The 18,971-nt window shown below is 48.3% G+C and overlaps 1 protein-coding gene across 10 annotated transcripts in view; it reads right to left on the minus strand.

Annotated features, from left to right (window-relative positions):
• MSI2 (musashi RNA binding protein 2) overlaps positions 1-18,971 on the minus strand; it is a 427,746-nt gene that overhangs the window by 81,106 nt on the left and 327,669 nt on the right. For all 10 annotated transcript variants that reach the window (XR_008679738.2, XM_055386794.2, XM_055386792.2 and 7 more), the window contains one exon: positions 6,475-6,557. Coding sequence is in view for 9 of the 10 variants with exons in the window: in XM_055386794.2 (XP_055242769.1) it covers positions 6,475-6,557 (83 nt within the window). In the remaining variant the exon portion in view is untranslated. The remainder of the gene's footprint in view (positions 1-6,474; positions 6,558-18,971) is intronic.

Below are 18,971 nucleotides of genomic sequence, written 5' to 3' on the forward strand. Positions count from 1 at the left end.
GAATCACCAGCGGTGGACCTGGGATTCAGGCTCAGGTTCCAAGGCTCTCTTGGTGCCTCTAAGTGACCCAGCAGGTCCCGACTTGGGGACAAGGACACGTGCACCTCACTCAGGAGAATCGAGCCCTTTACCCCAAGAGATGCATGCCTCACGTGTCTTCTGCAAGCAATGCTCCAAGGCCTGCACCCAGAGGGGTAGGGCATGGTGAGGGGCAGGAGCAGTCCCTGGCACTGAGAGCTTCCTCTGGGAGATCTTCGGAAATCTGGTCTCTGTTTGACCATAGAGGGAGTATGGAGTGGTGCCAAGAGCACCAGACTGGCCTGGAGGTCCAGATGCCAGGCCTGGTTTGGCCCCATTTGGCCTGGCTCCATGCTCCCTTCATTCCCAAGTCCCTTCCTTCTGATGATGATGGCTGGGCAATTTATGACCCACAACTCCCACATTATCTGCCATTAGCAGTGGCCCTTGCCTGGTGCTTCTCAGACTTTAATGTGCACACCAATCACTGGGGATTTGTCAGCACGCAGATTCTGACTCTGTAGGTCTAGGGTGGGTCCTGGGACTCTGCATTCCTAACCAGCTCCTAGGGGCTGCCAAGGCTGCTGGTACATGGACCACACTTTGATTACCAGCATCCAGACCTCTCATTCCAAGACAAGCGACAACCAAAGTAGCTGTACCCATGAGTTATTAGCGAATTTCTGTAAATCCTATCACCTTAAAGGAGTAAGAAAAAGGACTACCTAAAGCGGGGGTGTAGCCAGGTGTAGTGGCTGACGCCTGTAATCCCAGCACTTTTGGAGGCAGAGGCAAGGGGATCACTTGAGATCAGGAGTTCTAGACCACCTGGCCAACATGGTGAAACACTCTCTCTACTAAAAACACACAAAAAATTAGCTGGGCGTGGTGGCGCATGCCTATAATCCCAGCTACTCGGGAGGCTGAGGCACGAGAATCACTCAGACCTGGGAGGCAGAGGTTGTGGTAAGCCGAGATCGTGCCACTGCACTCCAGCCTGGGTGACAGAATGAGACCGTGTCTGCAGAAACAAAACAAACAAAAAACGAAAAACAGAAAGCAGGGGTGTCCAATCTTTTGGCTTCCTTGGGCCACACTGGAAGAACTGTCTTCAGCCGCACATAAAATACACTAACACTAAAGATAGCTGATGAGCTTTAAAAAAAAAAATTTAAAAAAAAATCTCATAAGGTTCTAAGAAAGTTTATGAATTTGCTTTGGGCTGCATTCAAAGCCATCCTGGGCCACATATGGCCCGTGGGTCATGGGTTGGACAAAGTTGATTTAAAGTAATCCTGCAGTAGTATTGTATGAAGCAAATAAAAACTCTTCTTGATATTCACTCATCATATAAATCCATTTTTTTCAAATACTAGGTTTGCCTAAATGGGCAGCAAGGTATAATGAGAAGAACAGAGGGTTCGGAACCAGAATGACACAGGTTCAAATCCCAGCTCTGCCCCTTAGAACTGTCCCACCAAGGAAGATCCACTGCTGCTGAGCTCTAGTGAACCCCTCTGTAAAATGAGATGAGGACCCCTGCTCAGGATGTTGTGAGGACAAAAGGAGACAGCACGCACATAAAGCACAGTCCCAGTGCCTATAAGCACCGATTCCTTTCTGTTGAATCAGGCGTGAGGAAAGGCTCTACCTGAGATGCCCTCGTCCCAGGCACCTTTCAGGCTGTACCCACGCTCTCACCCAATGAGGGTGGTGATGGCTCCCCAACATCATTTCAAGCTCTAGGCTGTACTAGGCCTCTGCGGATGCCTGGAGGTGGCTCTTGTCAATTCTCACCTCCCTTCCTGCTGCTGCCTGGCTCATCAGGAGGCCGCTTGAAGGCTGGGCTCTGGTGACTCATCAAGCAAGTGTCCCTGCTGCTCAGGGGCTGCTTCAATCAGGGGGACGCTACGGGAGGCATTATTAGCTGCATCCGCACTGGGGCACACAGAGTAGCCAGGGAGGATCCCCTCTCTGGTGGGTCACGAGGCGGCTCTGTGCATGCATTTGTGTGTGTTTATTGATAAAGAGCCACATTTGCATTTTGCTCTGGCTTGGAGAGCTTGTGGGTTTGGCCCTGAGCTTGGGTGGCAGTCAGCTCCTGACCCACGCTCGTCACTTATCTGTGTCTGTGGCAGTGGAGGAAGAGGCATGGAGATTTGGGACCTGTAAAACCCAAGCATGGTCCTTCTCCCTAGCTGGGAATCTGGCCTGTCTCCTCTGCTCTTCTCCTAGGAGAACATGGAACCACATGGGCCACGACATAGCTGACTGGGAAAGGGCGGTCAGTGGTGGAGGGCCTGCAGCCCAGCTACATAACCCTGAAAGCCCCTTTTGGCCTGAAGGGGACACACAGTCTGATGGGTACAGATGTGAGCTCTGGAGTATAGCTTTCTGGGTTCGAATTCTGGGGCTGCCATTTGCTGACCACGTGACCTTGGGCAAACTGCTTAACCTCTCTCTGCCTCGCCTTGCCAATCTGTAAACGGGGATAATGATTAAAGAGTAAGTGAAAATCAAATGAAATAAGATGCATGATGCATAAAGTGTTTAGTAGAGTATGTAGTTTGTACCACCCAATGTCAGCTATTAGTGGGATCTTTATGTGTGAAAGGGTGTCATGTGGGGTCTTTCTGGGCATCCTCCTGCCTGGAGATAACCTCCTTAAGGCAGGGCCTACATGGAGAATGAAGGGAAGGATTACTGTGATCCCCACTTCCCAAAGACAGCTATCCTGGTCCCCTGTGAGTAGAATGACTCACGCCTTCTCCTGGCCCTTCTGCATGGTAGAGAAGGAACTCCATTTTAAAAAATGCCCAGGAAGAGACTCCCCGACCCAATTAGATAGGCAATGGCTTTAGGAACTATAATGTGCCTCACAGACATGTGGTCCTTCAGTGAATCCTTTATTTAGTCCACAATTATTTATACAGGGTCTCCTAAGTGCCAGGCACATGAGATTGAATCAGAAGACCTAGATTCAAGTCCTATGTCTGTGACTAATCTGCAGTAAGACCTTTCCTATCTGTGAATATAAAAAAATCATGGCTCTAGTATGTACCAGGGGGTGCAGCTATCTGCCACTTCCTGCCAAATACCCAGAAAGATTGCGAGGGTTTAAGGAGATGGGTCTGTGGCTTCATAGCACAGTCCTGTTTATGAAACACTCCTATGCACATTCTAACAATCATCCACGTTCTTGCTTGGCAGTCTCTGAGTTTTCAGTTTTTCCAGATATCTCATTTGAATTCTGTCCACAGCCCAGTTTAAACTCATTTCCTTTTCTTTGGGCCTCAGAAGTAGAAACCAGTATCACAAAAACCAAAACAATTCAGGATCCAGGCTTCTCTACCAACACCCCTTAAATTCCACCCTTCTTCAGAGGAGGGGAATTGGCTGGAGAAATCTCTCTCAATGACAACTCGTGGATGATGGCAAGGATAATGGCAAGAGATAACACAGATCAAGCTTGCACCCTGTGCAGACACTGTGCTAAGTAAGCCCTTTGCTCATGGTATGTCACCCAGTCTCTAACAACCCAATGAGGCAGTATCATTACCAGCCCTGTCTTACTGGAGCTCAGCAAGGCCCAGTGTTCTTCTCCAAAGTCCTCTCCCAGGGCCTCTAAACTCCCCACCTTGGAGCTCATAACTGTTGGGCTGTGCTGGGAACGTGGACCAACACCTCCAAAGCCTGTCATCCGAATCAATCTGCCCCCACTTCTTCCTCTTGTCTACTTCCATCTTTGCTCATTCTCTTGAAGAACAAGTACTAGCCCCAGATTCAAAGGCAAACACAAACCCTTACACTAAAAACCCGGTTACGTGCACCTGACATAGTCACCCTCCACCTGGGTGGGAGAGAAGGCGATAAATACGAAACAGGAAAATGGCTGCAAATCTCTCTGGCTTCAAGCCAGCCCCATGGGTTCTTCTTCTGGGGCAGAAGCTCTACTTCCTGATTGCTGCCCGGGTTATCTGGGGATTCACCCTCCCACCCCCAAGCTCCAACAACTGTCTATATAGTTCCTTTGGCACCAGTAAGCTCCAGACCTATGCTCCTTCACTCTCTGGATAGCCTGGGACCTATCCCCTGAGCCTCAGTTTCCCAGGATAAAGCCTTTCCCCATCTGTGTCTCGGGTTCGTTTCAAAGCCTGTCAACAGGGAAGGGCTACACATATGCATTCAAGGTGACAAATGGAGCAATGTCTTTCCGGTCTACATCTGGCCTTTCCTGATGAACCCTTAAGGCTTGGCAAGACAGGAATGGCATCTGCCAGTACTCTCTTCTATTCCCCACTGCCCAGCAGCCTTAGTGGAGCCTGTCAATGGCGTGCTCTGGCTAGGATAAACAAGGCATCTGGGCAGTGGATGCAAGTTTCATTTAAGTCCTCTCTCTCTTTTTAAAAATAGCTAGTACTGGTCGGGCACAGTGGCTCATGCCTGTAATCCCAGCACTTTGGGAGGCCGAGGCAGGTGGATCACTTGACGTCAGGAGTTTGAGATCAGCCTGGCCAACATGGTGAAATCCCGTCTCTACTAAAAATACAAAAATTAGCTGGGTGTGCTGGCACACGCCTGTAGTCCCAGCTACTTGGGAGGCTGAGGCAGGAGAATTGCTTGAGCCCGGGAGGCGGAGGTTGCAGTGAGCTGAGATCGTGCTACTGCATTCCAGCCAGGGCAACAAAGCAAGACTCTGTCTCAATTAAAAAAAAAAAATAGCAAGTAGTAACCTACCAAGAGAAAAGTACCAACTGTAAACTTGCACGGACATTTGGGGAGCAGAGAAAGCCTATGAGGGGACCTGTGTTATTCTGTCACACTTATCTCCCTCCTAACATTTTAATGTCTGAGTTGATGCCTCCAACATACAGTATGCAAAAAAAGAGTATTTTCATTTCAGATGCATATGATGGCAAGGAACAATATGAACAATATTATTTTAGTGCCCTGGGAAAAAATTAGCAAGTCAAATATTGAATCAGGCCTGTAGCACCACATGCTAAGCAGATTGCTTTGATCTTATCCACACTAAAAGCTCTATTATTGAATTTAAAGTTGGTGAACACATATCAGACCAATATACAATGCATGTCTGAATGCATGTTTTAGAAGCAAGAAATGTTTTGACAAAAGGAAGAAAATATTAAAGTTACAGCTGCAATTGAAACACAAATTTGCCCTCCCTCTTCTCTTGAGGCTGGAGGCTCTCGTGGCCAACCAAAATGTTTTTGCTCCGAAGGACCTGCTGATGGTTCCAGAAACACCTGCTGAGCTTCTATTTTTCTGGAACCAACAAAGAAGGGAATTCTCACCCCCCCCTACTCAATCCGAAGAAAGGAGTTTGAGACTTTGAGTGTGCAAATGCTATGCATGATATGGCACCCTCTGGTGGCCACTGATCTGGGAGGCCTACACGACTTCCCAAACTTCCAGTAATCCAACCTCCCTTCCTCTTGAGGCTGCTGTGGCAGAAAAAGGAACATTAAAGAGCCAAAGAGAGGGAAGGAAGCAGCTGATCAAGAGGGCAGAAATTAATTGATGGCAAGGGAGGGAATGTTAATTTTCCAGCAGGACCCAAAGAGAAAAATAGTTTGGTGCAGTAAACTTCCTATCTAGGATATACCTCTCAAAAGCTGCACAGCAAAAGAATATCCTAAGCTAGGTGCCAGCAAGTTACGACTCATAGGTCAAATCCCGCCCTTCTGCCTGTTTATGTAAAGTCCAAGAATTGAGAACGGTTTTTACATTTTATTTTATTTTTATTTTTTTTGAGACAGGGTTTCCCTTTGTTGCCCAGGCTGGAGTACAGTGGTGTGATCATGGCTCACTGCAGCCTCAACCTCCTGGGGTCAGGTGATCCTCCCACCTCAGCCTCCTGAGTAGGTGGGGTAAAGGTGCACTGCACCCAGCTTTTTTTTTTTTTTTTTTTTTTTTTTTAAGAGATGAGGTCTGGCTATGTTTCCCAGGCTCGTCTCGAACTCCTGGCCTCAAGTGATTTTCCTGCCTTGGCCTTCTAAAGTGCAGAGATTATAGGCATGAGCCACCATGCTTGGCCTGGTTTTTACATTTTAAGTGGTTAAAAAATTAATATTTTGTGATCTGTGAAAATTACATAAGGTTCAAATTTTGGTGTCCATAAACAAAGCTTTATTGAAACACAGCCCCACTCCTTCATGTATGCATTGCCTATGGACGCTACCCAGCAGAACTGGGTAGTTGCAGTCAGCTTTATGGCCTGCAAAGATGAAAATATTCACGACTTGGTCCTTTATAGAGTTTGTCCACCTCAGTATGAAACAACTGCTACTGTTCACAGGCCTGGACCCCGAGCATCTAGCCCCCTCCCCACCCTTGCCCACTCCAGCCTGATGATGGGCTGGAGCAGTCTGCAAGACTGGGTGTGTACGTAGAGGAAGGGGGCATTCCATTTCAGCGCAACCCCTACACACTTACCATTTTATTATTGATTTCATGGAAATGAATCTCACAGACTTTCTCCACAACATCTTCATTCTCAAAAGTGACAAAGCCAAACCCTAAAGGAAAAGAGAGAGAAGAAAAAACAAAGAGAGGCGGGGTGAGTTCAGTTCTGGCAGGCCCAGGTTTTTCTCTGACGTCCTGAGGTCTTGACAGCCTCCTGGTCTGGGGGTAGGTAGGCGGATCCTTGGGAGGACCTTGAGGTTGGAGGCAATGATTTCTAATTTGTACTGAGCACCCTTCCGACAGCGAGGAAAAGTTAATGATTTCACCCACATGCAGCGGGCACTGTGTGGTTTACATTTGCCCCGAAGCAAACAAGAAATTTACTTGTCTGTTATTTACAAGGGTCAGAGCCCCGCGGCTCTGTGCACGGCAGCAGGCGGGTGGGCTAACGAGAGCCTCGTGGATCACTGCGGGGCCACGCTTGCCCTTTCCGCGAGCAGCCCTGGCCAGCCCTCGGGTCGGCCTCCAGACGGAGGTGGTTATTTGTCCTTTTCTTCCTGAATTACTTCCTCTAATACCTCATCAGGACATCCTGAGGCCTGGAAGAAACTATTAAAAGTTTCAGGCCTCTGTTCCGCGCAGGCATCCTTTTTATACTGCTGCTTCAAAAGCGCTCTGGATTTGGGGCAGTTTAAGACTGTTTGATGCCTGCTGTCAGCCCGTCAGCTATCCACTGTATTTACTCTGCTGGAGACCGGCTTTGCTAGACAAGCTGCACTGAAGAATTTTGGCAGGCGACTGCTGCTCAGTATCCTCAGTTCCTCTCCTACCCTCCTGCCCCTTTCTTTCTTCTCCTCCCGCCTCCGACAGCGTTTCCAGCATGTGGCCCCATCTGTGACCCCACTCAGTAAGTGCTGCTTTACCACATGGCCCCATGCAGGGTTGCACCCTCCTTGGATGGGATGCAGCTGCCACATGGTAGTGTTAACATGGCGAGGGAGCACAGGCCATGGGGGCAGACACACTGATGGGGAGACTGAGACCTGGCTTCCACTTCTCACTGTGCATCTACTTTATGTTTAATCTGGGGGAGCCCCTTCCCCTCTCTGAGCCTCAACTTTTGCATCTGCAAATGAAAGTGGTAGAACTGGACCCTGGGTTTCACACCTCCTGTCACAACCCAAATCAGGATTCACAAGGCTGTCTGCTGCCATCTGAATGTTTGTGGCTGCCCCTTGCTGCCCCCCCGACCCCCAACCCAGATTCATGTTGAAATCCAAACTCCCAATGTGATGGTATTAAGAGTTCAGGCCTCTGGGAGGTGATGAGTTCGTGAGGATGGGGCCCTCATAAATGGAATTAGTGCCCTTACAGAAAGACACTAGAAAGCTTGTTTTTTCTCTCTACCATGCGAGGATGCAATAGGAAGGCAGCTGTCTGTACACAGGAAGGGGGGCCCTCCCAGAAATGACCATGCTGGCACTCTGCTCTTAACTGCCAGCTTCCAGAACTGTGAGAAATAAACCGTTTTTCTTAGACCTTGGTAATTCATTATAGCCGCCCCAGCTAAGACACTCTTCTCCCCAAAGGTATGAACCTGGCTGAACACTAAGCCAGACACACCAAGCAGGAAGACAAAAACTGAATGGCCAGACACACCAAGCAGGAAGACAAAAACTGAATGGCTGTTCTATCACAATTATATTATGATAATTGTGTTTCCAGTCAATGAGCAAAATACAGATGCTTCCTTTTCAAACTCTGTGTCTATTTTGGGTCCCTGCAACACAAGACGGAGAGGGAATTTCTCAGGTCCCTTCTGACTCTCATGCATCCAACTCTAACATCACCATCTTCTAAGGAACACCAGGAAACAGGGAGCTGATATGTGGAGCTCCTTTAGCATAGCTCCTGCAGGGACTAGCAGATTCTTCGGTATGAGAATAAAAAAGGCTACTATCTGCTCCCAAACCATTTCCAGTAAAACAGAGGGCTAGGACCACGAAACACAGCAATCGTGATCTTTATCATGTCATTTGCTACCACCACCCACCAAATACTGGGCCAGTGCTCCCAGCATACACAGTCCAGCCTGTTGTAGATACATAAGGCAGCATCAGATGTACCATAAAGTGGACATGAGTGTCTGCTGGAGGGGCTCAAAGGTGCTGAGTTTCTCCCAGTGTCACCCAGTAAAAGCTAGGTTCTCAGTTACCTCAGAGGCCTGAAGCAGACATCGATACGTTGTTTGAAATGCTGTCCAACAAAAAAATCTTTCACCAGGTTTATACCCCCTACCCCCTAAACCAGGTCCTTTGAGAGAAAGCTGCTGGGAACGCTATCCTATTCCCTCTCTTTGGGCATCTCCTTCTCCTTGGCCCTTGGTCCCACTGATCATTGCAGAGCTGGAGAAGAGCCACACCGACACGTCCCCAAGCCACTTCTCTTTGGGCTTTGGGGTATTTGTTCCTCAAGCGCTCCTTTAAGCACTTTCAGTTTCCTGAGGGCATTCAGCTCACCCTACTGGGGTATGTTTCAGGAATCCTGGGTTGGGAGGAGCCTTAAAAACATCAGGTTAAAACTCCCACCCAGTCAAGGACCCCTGGAGCACTCAGCCAGGAACTTAATCTTTTTGGTTAATCCCCTTCCCCCAGCCCCACCCTCCTAGGGCCCAGATCCTAACTGGCCCCAGTGGAATGGATTAAGAGCCAGCACCCTCCTGCAATCCCACAGGGAGGGAGGGGTGGTACTGCGGAGGCCACGGAAATTGGCCAGCGTGCCTTCAAGCCAGAGCGCCCTGCAAGAAGGTGATGCTGGGGTCTTGTTCTCTAAGGGTCCTCAGGACGGAACAGGGCCCCTAACACACACCAAGTGCTAAGTGAGTGACTGAATGAGCCATTTCTGCTCCTCCAGGGTCTGAGCATCTTGCTAATCCACCTGAGCCACTGCTTTGCCTCAAGACTGATTCCGCTCTTCCTCCTGCATTTACCAGCTGCCACCTGTGCTAGGCACTGTGAAGGACGTGGAGATCAACAAGGCAATGGCCCTCTGCTTGCACAATTCACGAACAGGCACGAGTCAGAGGATCCCATGCAGGGACAGCGTCTCCCTCTCACCCCTCACTTCCAGCCTGTGGGGCACTCTGGGTCTCATCTGTCTTTGAAGGTCACCCCTCTGCCCCAGCCCCCATGCCCAGGCACCTTGCAAATAAAACAAGCCAGGAAAGGCCAGTTTTTAGGGAACCTCACTGCTAATTAGGACAAGCATAGCAGGTTGAATAGTGGCCCTCCAAACATACATCCATGTCCTAATCCCTGGAATTTATGAATGTGACCTTATTTGGAAAAAGAGCTTTTGCAAATGTAATTTAATTAAGAATCTTGAGAAGAGATTATCCTGGATTTAGGGTGGGCCCTAAATCCAACGACAGGTGTCCTTAAAAGACAAACAGGGGATATTTGAGACACAGAGAAAGAGAAGAAGGCCATGTGAAGACAGAGGTAGGCAGAGAATGGAGTGGTACTGCCACAAACCAGGAACACCTGGAGTCTTAAGAAGCTGGTTTTCCAGAAGGCAAGGAACGACTGTCCCCCAGAACCTCTTGGAGGAGTGCAGCGCTGGCTTCCTGAACTGTGAGACAAGAAGTTTCTGTTGTTTTAAGCCACGAAGTTTATGGTAATTTGTTATGGCAGCCACAGAAAACTAATACAGCAAGGTTCTAGGTTTCAGCTGCCTCCATATCCCACACAGGGGGGCTGCACACAACCTCCTCCCGCCAGGCCTGCTGACTTGGCCAATCATGCTGCTCTGGACTGAAGGCAGGAGAGAGTGGATGAATGAGAAAAACCCATCCTGGCTATGGGGAAAGAACATGAAGTCAGTGCCACCACTGAAGGGCACCGCCCCATGAGCCAGAGGACAGCCTAGTTTAAAGCCACCTTGCAGCTAAGCAAAGATCCACACTTGATCCTAGAATACAGGCCGGAGTAAAGTCAAGTCACCATGGCAGGCCATGGCTGAGTTCCCTGCCATGGAAGCTGCTTTCCTGCTGCAAACCAACTCCTTCCTGGTCCACTGCACAAATCACCTCCATACCCTGAATGGTAATTCAGGACTCTCTGATGCCCCAGTTTCCCACTCTGAGATGGGAAGAAAGGCAGCTGAGGTAGGAGACAGGAATTAAAATGCAGACTGTTGCACCAGGAAGGGTCGGGGCAAGACTCAGGGCATCATCTCAAATTCTGACTCTGATATTCTCCCTGCTGGTCCTTTTCCTAACCCCACAGGACTCAAAATTCAAGTATCACAAAAATGATTTTCCTGATTAAAGGAGATAGCCCGGATTTCAAGCCTATGTACCCTGGATGCGTAACAATTCAGCGATGTCAAGACTCATTTGCAGTGTTTTAAAGACCTATATCATTTCAACATCTCTGTGTGTTTGGCCCGAGCAGAGAAAACAAACTTGATTATGTCTAAAATATTTATTTATTCCATTTGGGGAAAGCAAGGAAGCAACAGAACACTTAATTATCAATAAGTGTTATTCCTTAACATATAATCATTTTTACTTCACAGATGCATTAGCATTTACAATGAATTAGTAACTTAGTGGTGAATAACCCCCAAAATGAATTAAAATGAGCAGAGGAGGACAAAAACAATGGGGTCAGAAATTTGGGATAGAGTGATGGGTGGGAAAAATCCTTTTGGCATCACAGTCTTCTTTTCTGAAATAAGTATTTTATTTTGGTAAAATATACATAACATAAAATTTACCATCTTAGCCTTTTTTTTTTTTTTTGGAGACAGAGTCTCGCTCTGTTACCCAGGTTGGAGTGCAGTGGCGCGATCTCGGCTCACTGCAACCTCCACCTCCCAGGCTCATGCGATTCTCCTGCCTCAGCCTCCCAAGTAGCTGGGACTACAGGTACACGCCACCACACCCGGCTAATTTTGTATTTTTAGTAGAGACAGGGTTTCACCATGTTGGCCAGGCTGGTCTCGAGCTCCTGACCTCAGGTGATCCGCCTGCCTCAGCCTCTCAAAGTGCTGGGATTGAGCCAATGTGCTTGGCCATTGTAGCCATTTTTAATCACACAATTCAGTGGCATTAAGTACACTTAAAATGCTGTGCAGTCATCACCAGTATCCACCTCCTGACCTTTTCTGTACCCGTTAAATAACTCCCCATTTCCCCCTCCCCCAGCCCTAGTAATCTCTATTTTCCTTTTTTTTTTGAGACAGGGTTTCAGTCCCTTGTCACTCAGGCTAGAGTAAAGTAGAACAGTCTTGGCTCATTGCAGTCTTGATCTCCCAAGCTTAAGCAATCCTCTTATCTCAGGCTGTCAGGTAGCTGAGACTACAGGTGTGTGCCACCACGCCTGGCTAATTTTTTGTAATTTTTTTGCAGAGATGGGGTTTCACCATGTTACCCAGGCTGGTCTCGAAACTCCTGGGCTCAAGCGCTCCTCCTGCCTCAGCCTCCCAAAGTGTTGGGATTACAGGCATGAGCCACCACACTGGCCTATATTTTACTTGTTATGACTATGAATTTTCTCATATAAGTGGCATCATACACTCTATGTCCTGTACTGTTGTGCCTGGCTTGTTTTATTTGACATATGTTTTCAAGGCATCATAGTCTTTTGAACAATCTACTGGATGTACAAGGGATTTGGGAGAGATGGAGGACAGGGAGTCATGATTATTTCCTTCTCATTGCCCTAAAAGAGGGCCCCACAGAGAATCAGAAATGGAGCCTCATGAAGGCCCATCAAACTGAGGTGTAGCAGCCAGGTAAAAGAGACACACAATTATCCTCATTCAGCAAGGGGCCAGATAACAAGCTATGTGCCCCAGAGACTCCCTTTGCCTCTCTGGACATGTAAGAGATGCAGGCAGAAGCAGGGATCCTGCTCCAGCCGCTGACAGAGTGAGGATTCTAGTCTATGGCGAGTCTGTGAGGGCTGGCACTCCATCGGGGCCCTCTGGGTTACCCCTGTGAACATCCACTGCTCATCTCCCTTGGTCCTAAGAACCAGAGAACTCCTCCCTGGGTATTTAAACTCACTCAAGCCACCACCCAGGATGGAGAGGAGACCCAGGGACTGACAACTAGGGGAGGTGGGAGAAACAAAGGGCCAGAACTTGGGCAACAAGAGACTAGTTCACCAAAGAAACCCTTCTCACCTGGCATCAGCAAAGTGGCACCTGCCCCGCCTCTCCTAAAGCCCCCACCTTAACTGCACCCCACACTTCCAAGGGGCTCCAGAAGTCAGCAAAGCTGGGACAAAGAAGGTGGTGGGAAGGTTAACCCTAAACATCAGTGGTTTAAAAATGGATATTAATAGGGTAGCAGTTGACACGGAGCATTTAAAAATGAAATTCTGGCATTCTCTTGAATGAAGCTATTATTAGAAACTAACAAGTAAGCACTATTTAAGAGATAAGCATTTAACAGTCAAACCTTTTCCCCCTCTTTTATCCAAATGAACGAAACTAAATATTCATCTGAATAATACAAAGCTACAAAAGACCACATACACAGAAGATCGAAATCTGAAAACGAGATACCTCAAAATTAAAATGACCTGCTCCAAACGCAGTCACTGAGTAACATCGACAGTTAACTTACAAGAGAATTTTTTTTTAGGTCAGAGAGAGAAAGATGGGAACAGCCTCCTCCTAGCCTCAAAAATAATTTTCTTCTCTTATCATATAGGTCAATGAACACTAATGGGCAATCATGTAGTATCTAATGCATCTTCAGTGAAAATCAATGCAAGTCATGAGTTAACACACTTGGTTAATGGAGAAAAAAAAACGAGGGAGGAAAAAACCCCAGATTGTCAAATTTATTCTGAGTATCCCATGAGAAATTTAAGGTATGTGTACTTAAGAATATTTACAACTCATGCAGTTTCCCTCTCTTGCTAATAACCTAGTATTTGGGGAAAGCAATATTCATGGGTTGCTTCCAGCACAAATGAATCCCTTGGGTGTGGGTGTGGGGAGCACTTTCTGGTTTGAAAATCCTTTTCATCCATCGTCCTACCTGGTCCCCAAGGCAACTCTGCGAGAGGCAGGGCAGGCTCTGCTACTGTCATTGTGCTCAAGTGCTCTGCACAGTTCAGTGACTCATCCATCGTGACATGGCCGCTAAACCAGAGGCAGGAACTGAACCCAGGAGTGGTACCCCAAGTTACTTTCATACTCCCCCCTACTTTTCTGGAGAAGACTGTCAGGGTCTTCTTTGGATCAGTAAGTGTTCAGGGATGGATTTGGTGGCCATATGGCTCAGAGAGCATGAGAGGGGCAGGCCTGGCAAGGAGGCATGGTGGTGTGCTTGCATCGTCACAAGTCGAGCCCCAGTTGGCTGTGCGTCCATTGGCAACCCCACACCTCGGGCTGTCCCCAGCCCCAACGCGGAACATTTCTAGGTCACCTCCATGAGCTATGGCAGGTTTGGCAAGTCAGCTGTCCTGCAACCCTAAACTTGGAAAGTCTGAGGCCCCACCTGGAAGTGCAGAAGTGATGAGTAGTGTGCACAGATGCATGGCAGGCATGGGGAGGTGGCATCACATGCCTTGGCTTTGCTCTAAGAAAAATATAACTCACAAGATCAGTATGTTCCAAGAAAAAAAACAAGCTACCTTTTCAAAAGCAGCAGCATGTTTCTGATTACTGGCTGCCATGTTGGGAAATCACTGCACAATACTTTGGCTTCAGTGAGAGCCAATTGGAGTCGCCATTAGAGGTTCCTGGGTGTTTTCAGACAGTAGAGATTGGGAAAGGGTGGGTGATGATCAGGCTGTGTGTGCTTTTACATCCGGGTGCCAATGTGGACTTTGTAAGGTGGGAAAGGCTAGGATTACTTCCATCACAACTCGCATCTGCTTCCCAAAGGCGGTTATTGAGGATCAGTCCACATTCTAATAATAATGTTAAAAAGAGAAAGCTCATCTGCCGTCACTGAGCAGCCACTCTATAACTCGATCTTCACCCCCAGCCCCACCCTGGGGAGTATGAATAGAAATGATTGTTCCCACTTTACAGACGAAGAACTGAGGCCCCGATGGGACCCTGTGTTCTCTCCCCTGCAGCCTACCTTCTTCATATGAAGGCAGACTGTTCCATACTCATCAATTCCTACCTTGTCCAACAACTGCACCCCTGAACCCTGTCTCTGTCATGTTTCCCTGTAAGAACATCTATGAAATAGGCAAGAGCCCTCAGTTCTTACAATCCGGCAGACAGAGGGCAAGGAGAGAGTGGGGAAAGATATGGCCATCCACTCCAGCTCTATGTTGGCTTCCCCTGCACCCTGAAGTATCTGATTTCTTAAATATAAGAGCAGGGAAGGAGGCACTGAGGATTTTCAGAGATACACAGCAAAGAAGACCTTCACACAGAAAAACAGCTAGAGTATCTCCTAAGCCAGTCTAACTAGGATGAGCACAGCAGAGTGACTTCTCCGAACCTTTCCAGACCCCCAACTGCAGATGTACCTGAAGTAGGACTAGAAGTTTCTTTGCAGCAAACTGGCTCTCAAATGAGTCAGCTGCCCTGGAGGGACGGACAGAGAAGTGCTCACTTCCCTGGCCTTATTAAGAAGAAAGAAAAGGGGCAGGCACGCTGACCTGAGCTGTACACAGCACCCAGCCTCAGGGATGGTTAAGAACAAAGACTTCCAGGTCAGGAGGCCATCAGAGGCAGATACTTGAGACTGCCCTCCTGGTGGCCAGTAAACAAGCCCGCGATGGATTCGAGGGGTCTGCGGGCATGCCCTCTTAGCACAGCCCTCCCTCCTCCCTGATATCCTTCTTCCTCCCTCCCCCCAAAATAAGCAGCCTCTCTTTGGGGTCCCTTCTGAACTGGCCCTCCTTCTCTGCCATGTCTCCGTCCCCTCTAGGGTGGCATCGCAGCCCCTCCACTGTGGCATCCTTCATGCACCTGCTTCCTCGTTTACACCAGTAGTTTGGCAGCTGGTTGCTGTAAACTATAATAAAATGCCTTTCCAAAAAATGAAGGAATGTGACCAGACACGCCAGACATCATGATATTAAAGCCGTGTCAATTAATTTCTCCCCCTGCTTGATAAACGAGCCCCATTCCATCTCTTAATAATGAGGAGAGAAACAAGAAAAGTTGACACTTAGTTTAATTTATTTTCTCAACTTGCCTGGTCATATTTCTTCCTGCCTTGCAGAGCTGGCTGGGGCTATGGGGAATCACAAGTGGCTCAAGCATAGGCAAGGCAGAGATCGGCGTGAGTCGACACGGGTCTCCTTTATTCCCCCACACACTTAATCAGGAGGGGGAAAGCGACTTAGTGAGCCAGCTCACACCTGCGCCTCTGCAGCCACCTTTGGGGCTGGGGGGAGTTGGGTGGGGGGTGGGGAGTGATCTCAGGTGTGTGAGGAATCAGATAACAGAAATGGCACTATCAGATTTCCAATCTAGTTCCATGGAACTGCACAAGACTGCATTCCCTAAATTAATATTAAGCTACGTTGGCGGCATTTGCCAGAGGGGAGCCAATTTCTCAACTGGAAAGGTGCTTTTCTTTCCTTTTCAGCTCAGGGATGCGCTGGCCCACCCTTGACCTTGAAATGTGAGGAGAAACCTTCTAAAAGTCAGGCGCCAACCATGAACCAGCAAGTGTTTCATCAGGCTTTAGTTACAAAGAGTTTTTTCAATTGGCCATCATAACCTGGCGACCATTTATTTATGAATGCTCCTAGACAATATATCAAGGTGGGGATGAGGGCCAAGTGTGCTCCTAGACCAATGCTTCTGGGTGTGGTCCTGCAGCAGAATCTCTCATGGGGGAAGGCTTGTCAAAAATGCAGATCCCTGGGCTCTGCCAGCTCCTAACACGGTCTCAGTGGGTGTTGCCCAGGAACTGCGTTTTTACCCAGGTCTCTGGTAATTCTGATGCTGACGCAAGCCTGACTCTGCCCTATGCTTCCCAATTCAGGACAAGCTAAGTGGAGAGCATATGGTAAAAGAGAATCTAGAACTCTCCACAGGAAAGAGAATTTTGAGGACCTCTCTTACATGAAGTGGGAAACTTTTTTTTTTTTTTTAAAGAGATGGGGTTTTGCCACGTTGGCCAGGCTGCTCTTGAGCTCCTGGCCTCAAGTGATCCTCCCATTTTGGCCTCCCCAAGGGGTGGGATCACAGGTATGAGCCACCATGCCCCTCAATAACGCTGTCTTTAAGAAGCCTCTGACATCCAAGGCAGACCAGGGAAAGACAAAGCTGTTTTCTCCCAGGTTCAGGAACCCGTTCAGACTAAAGTGTAAATGACAGATCCTGCTTCTACTCCCAGAGGTATGGGCAGTTTGCCCGAATCAAATCCTTATGCGAAAGCAATTAAGTTCCACTTTAGAATTTCAAACAGGCATCAGGCACTAGGAGATTTTTTTTTTTTTAACTGATGGGGGCACCTCCCTGAGCTTGTGAAATTAGACAAATGTTTACAGAGCTGCATTTTGTAAGGACAGACGGGGTGGGGGCATCCTAAAAAGAACCACCCAGGAGGGAAGAAAGGGAGGTTAGAAGGGAAAAGAGAGAGAGAGAGACCTCTAACCATCCTCAAACCATTTTTCTAAGAGAGAAATCTGTCATGAATACTGATAGTGTGATTTGAAAGTGCCTGCGGCTGCAGGGAAAGGGTGTCTCATCCCAGACTCTTGTTAACTGAGTGGGAAAAAGCACCTGTGATCCAGGCCAGACAACCCCAACCTCATTTAATTCCGAGTGCGCTCTATAGCAGTGATTCTGTGAATGACACTTGTCAGGGCAGCAGATTAGTTCACAAACCTATTTTTTGTGCGTGGTGTTCCATCTTGGTCGGGAAAATAGTTCTTGGCGAGAGAGAAACATATTACTGCTGTTAAGTGCCAATATAAACTCTGGGACGCAGTGGTAAATTCACCAAATTAAATCGCTAGACAACTGGCTCAGATCAGGACCCCAGCAGAAGGTGCCAGGACTGCAGCTCGCGCCCAGCGGGGCAGAGGAGGCTGAGGTCGTGTGTGCAGCTGGAGCAAGGGCACAAGGACGTGCCGCCTCCGCATCTGCTCTGGAAACCACAGAGCCCGGGGCGGCTTTGGTGAGCTCCAACTGCGGGAGCATGGCCTTCAAGGATTCTCAACTCAGGGCTTTCTGAGCTCAGGGGAGATGGGGTATCAGCTGGAAGTTCTTCCCTCTGGAGGTGGGTATTTGGGTTGGTACCCCCAGCTACTCCACTGAAGAGTGGGTTTCAAATCTGTCACCTTCTCTCACATTCATCCTCCAGCCTCATCCATGCAGCGAGCAACACACAAGCTAAGAGGGAGTTTCAATCTACTTAATGTCCCCACTGAGGTGGGTGGAAAAGGGCTTAGACTTTGGAGCTGGGTAGATCTGGGCTCAAATCCTGGCTCTAGCACAACTGGCTGCATGACTCTGAGCAGGTTATTCAACCACTCTGACCCTTAGTATCCTCCTCTGTGAGACAAATGATCCACCTCACCAGTCAGGATTGCTTAAAAACACCTGCACTTCTGAGAAGATAGCTAGCCCCTCCTATCAGTCAAACTAGCCTTGTTATTTCTCCCCTAGCCCAATCTCTATCTCCACACATGCTTACTTTTGTCTCTGTATATAGCCTCACTTGTTAAAATCCACTTGACATGTCTGTAAGGTAGATGTTCATGGTGCTTTACCAACTATCATGATGGGATAAGATTCAGGACAGGGAGAGGTAAAACAAGTCATGCAGTGAATTCCTAGGTCACCTTGTTACTTTTAAAAGACCCTAAGAGGGCTGGGCATGGTGGTGGCTCATGCTTGTAATCCTAGCACTTTGGGAGGCCAAGACAGGTGGATCACTTGAGGTCAGGAGTTCAAGACCAGCCTGGCCAACATGGTGAAACCCCGTCTCTACTAAAAATACAAAAATGAGCCAGGAGTGGTGGCGCATGCCTGTAATCCCAGCTACTCAGGAGGTTGAGTAGAATCACTTTAACCTGGGAGGCGAAGGTTGCAGTGAGCCGCGATCATGCCAATGCATTCTAGCCTGGGTGACAGAGCGAGACCCCAACTCAAAAAAAGACCCTAAGGTGCATCCATTTAGGTTAAAAAAAAACAACAACCCCAAATCATCCATTAATCTTTGAGTGTCGCACCTGGCTGTGCAGGGTGCAGGCATGCTGGCCCCCCGCCCTGGTGCACTCAGCTTCCCCAGCAGCCTTCTTAAGATGCTCACTCGCCTTTCTCCAACAAGTTCTCAAGGAATGGTTACCAGCCGCAGATAAGGTTCCAAAACTCCATCAAGAAACCACTACTTGGAAGCAGGTTTTCAGCGCTGCCACAAATTATATGACTTTTATTATGAGGTATGGTTTCAGAACAGTCCCACTGACAGAGCCCTGGCTGGGTGCCCACTGCTCCCTCCGCGCCCCTCATTCCTGCCAGCATCTCCATGACCCCACCCGGCTACACTGCCAGCAAACCTGCCTGGAGTCTGCGGGCAG

This window comes from Gorilla gorilla, chromosome 4 (assembly GCF_029281585.2).
Source record: "Gorilla gorilla gorilla isolate KB3781 chromosome 4, NHGRI_mGorGor1-v2.1_pri, whole genome shotgun sequence".
Taxonomy (NCBI): Eukaryota; Metazoa; Chordata; class Mammalia; order Primates; family Hominidae; genus Gorilla; species Gorilla gorilla.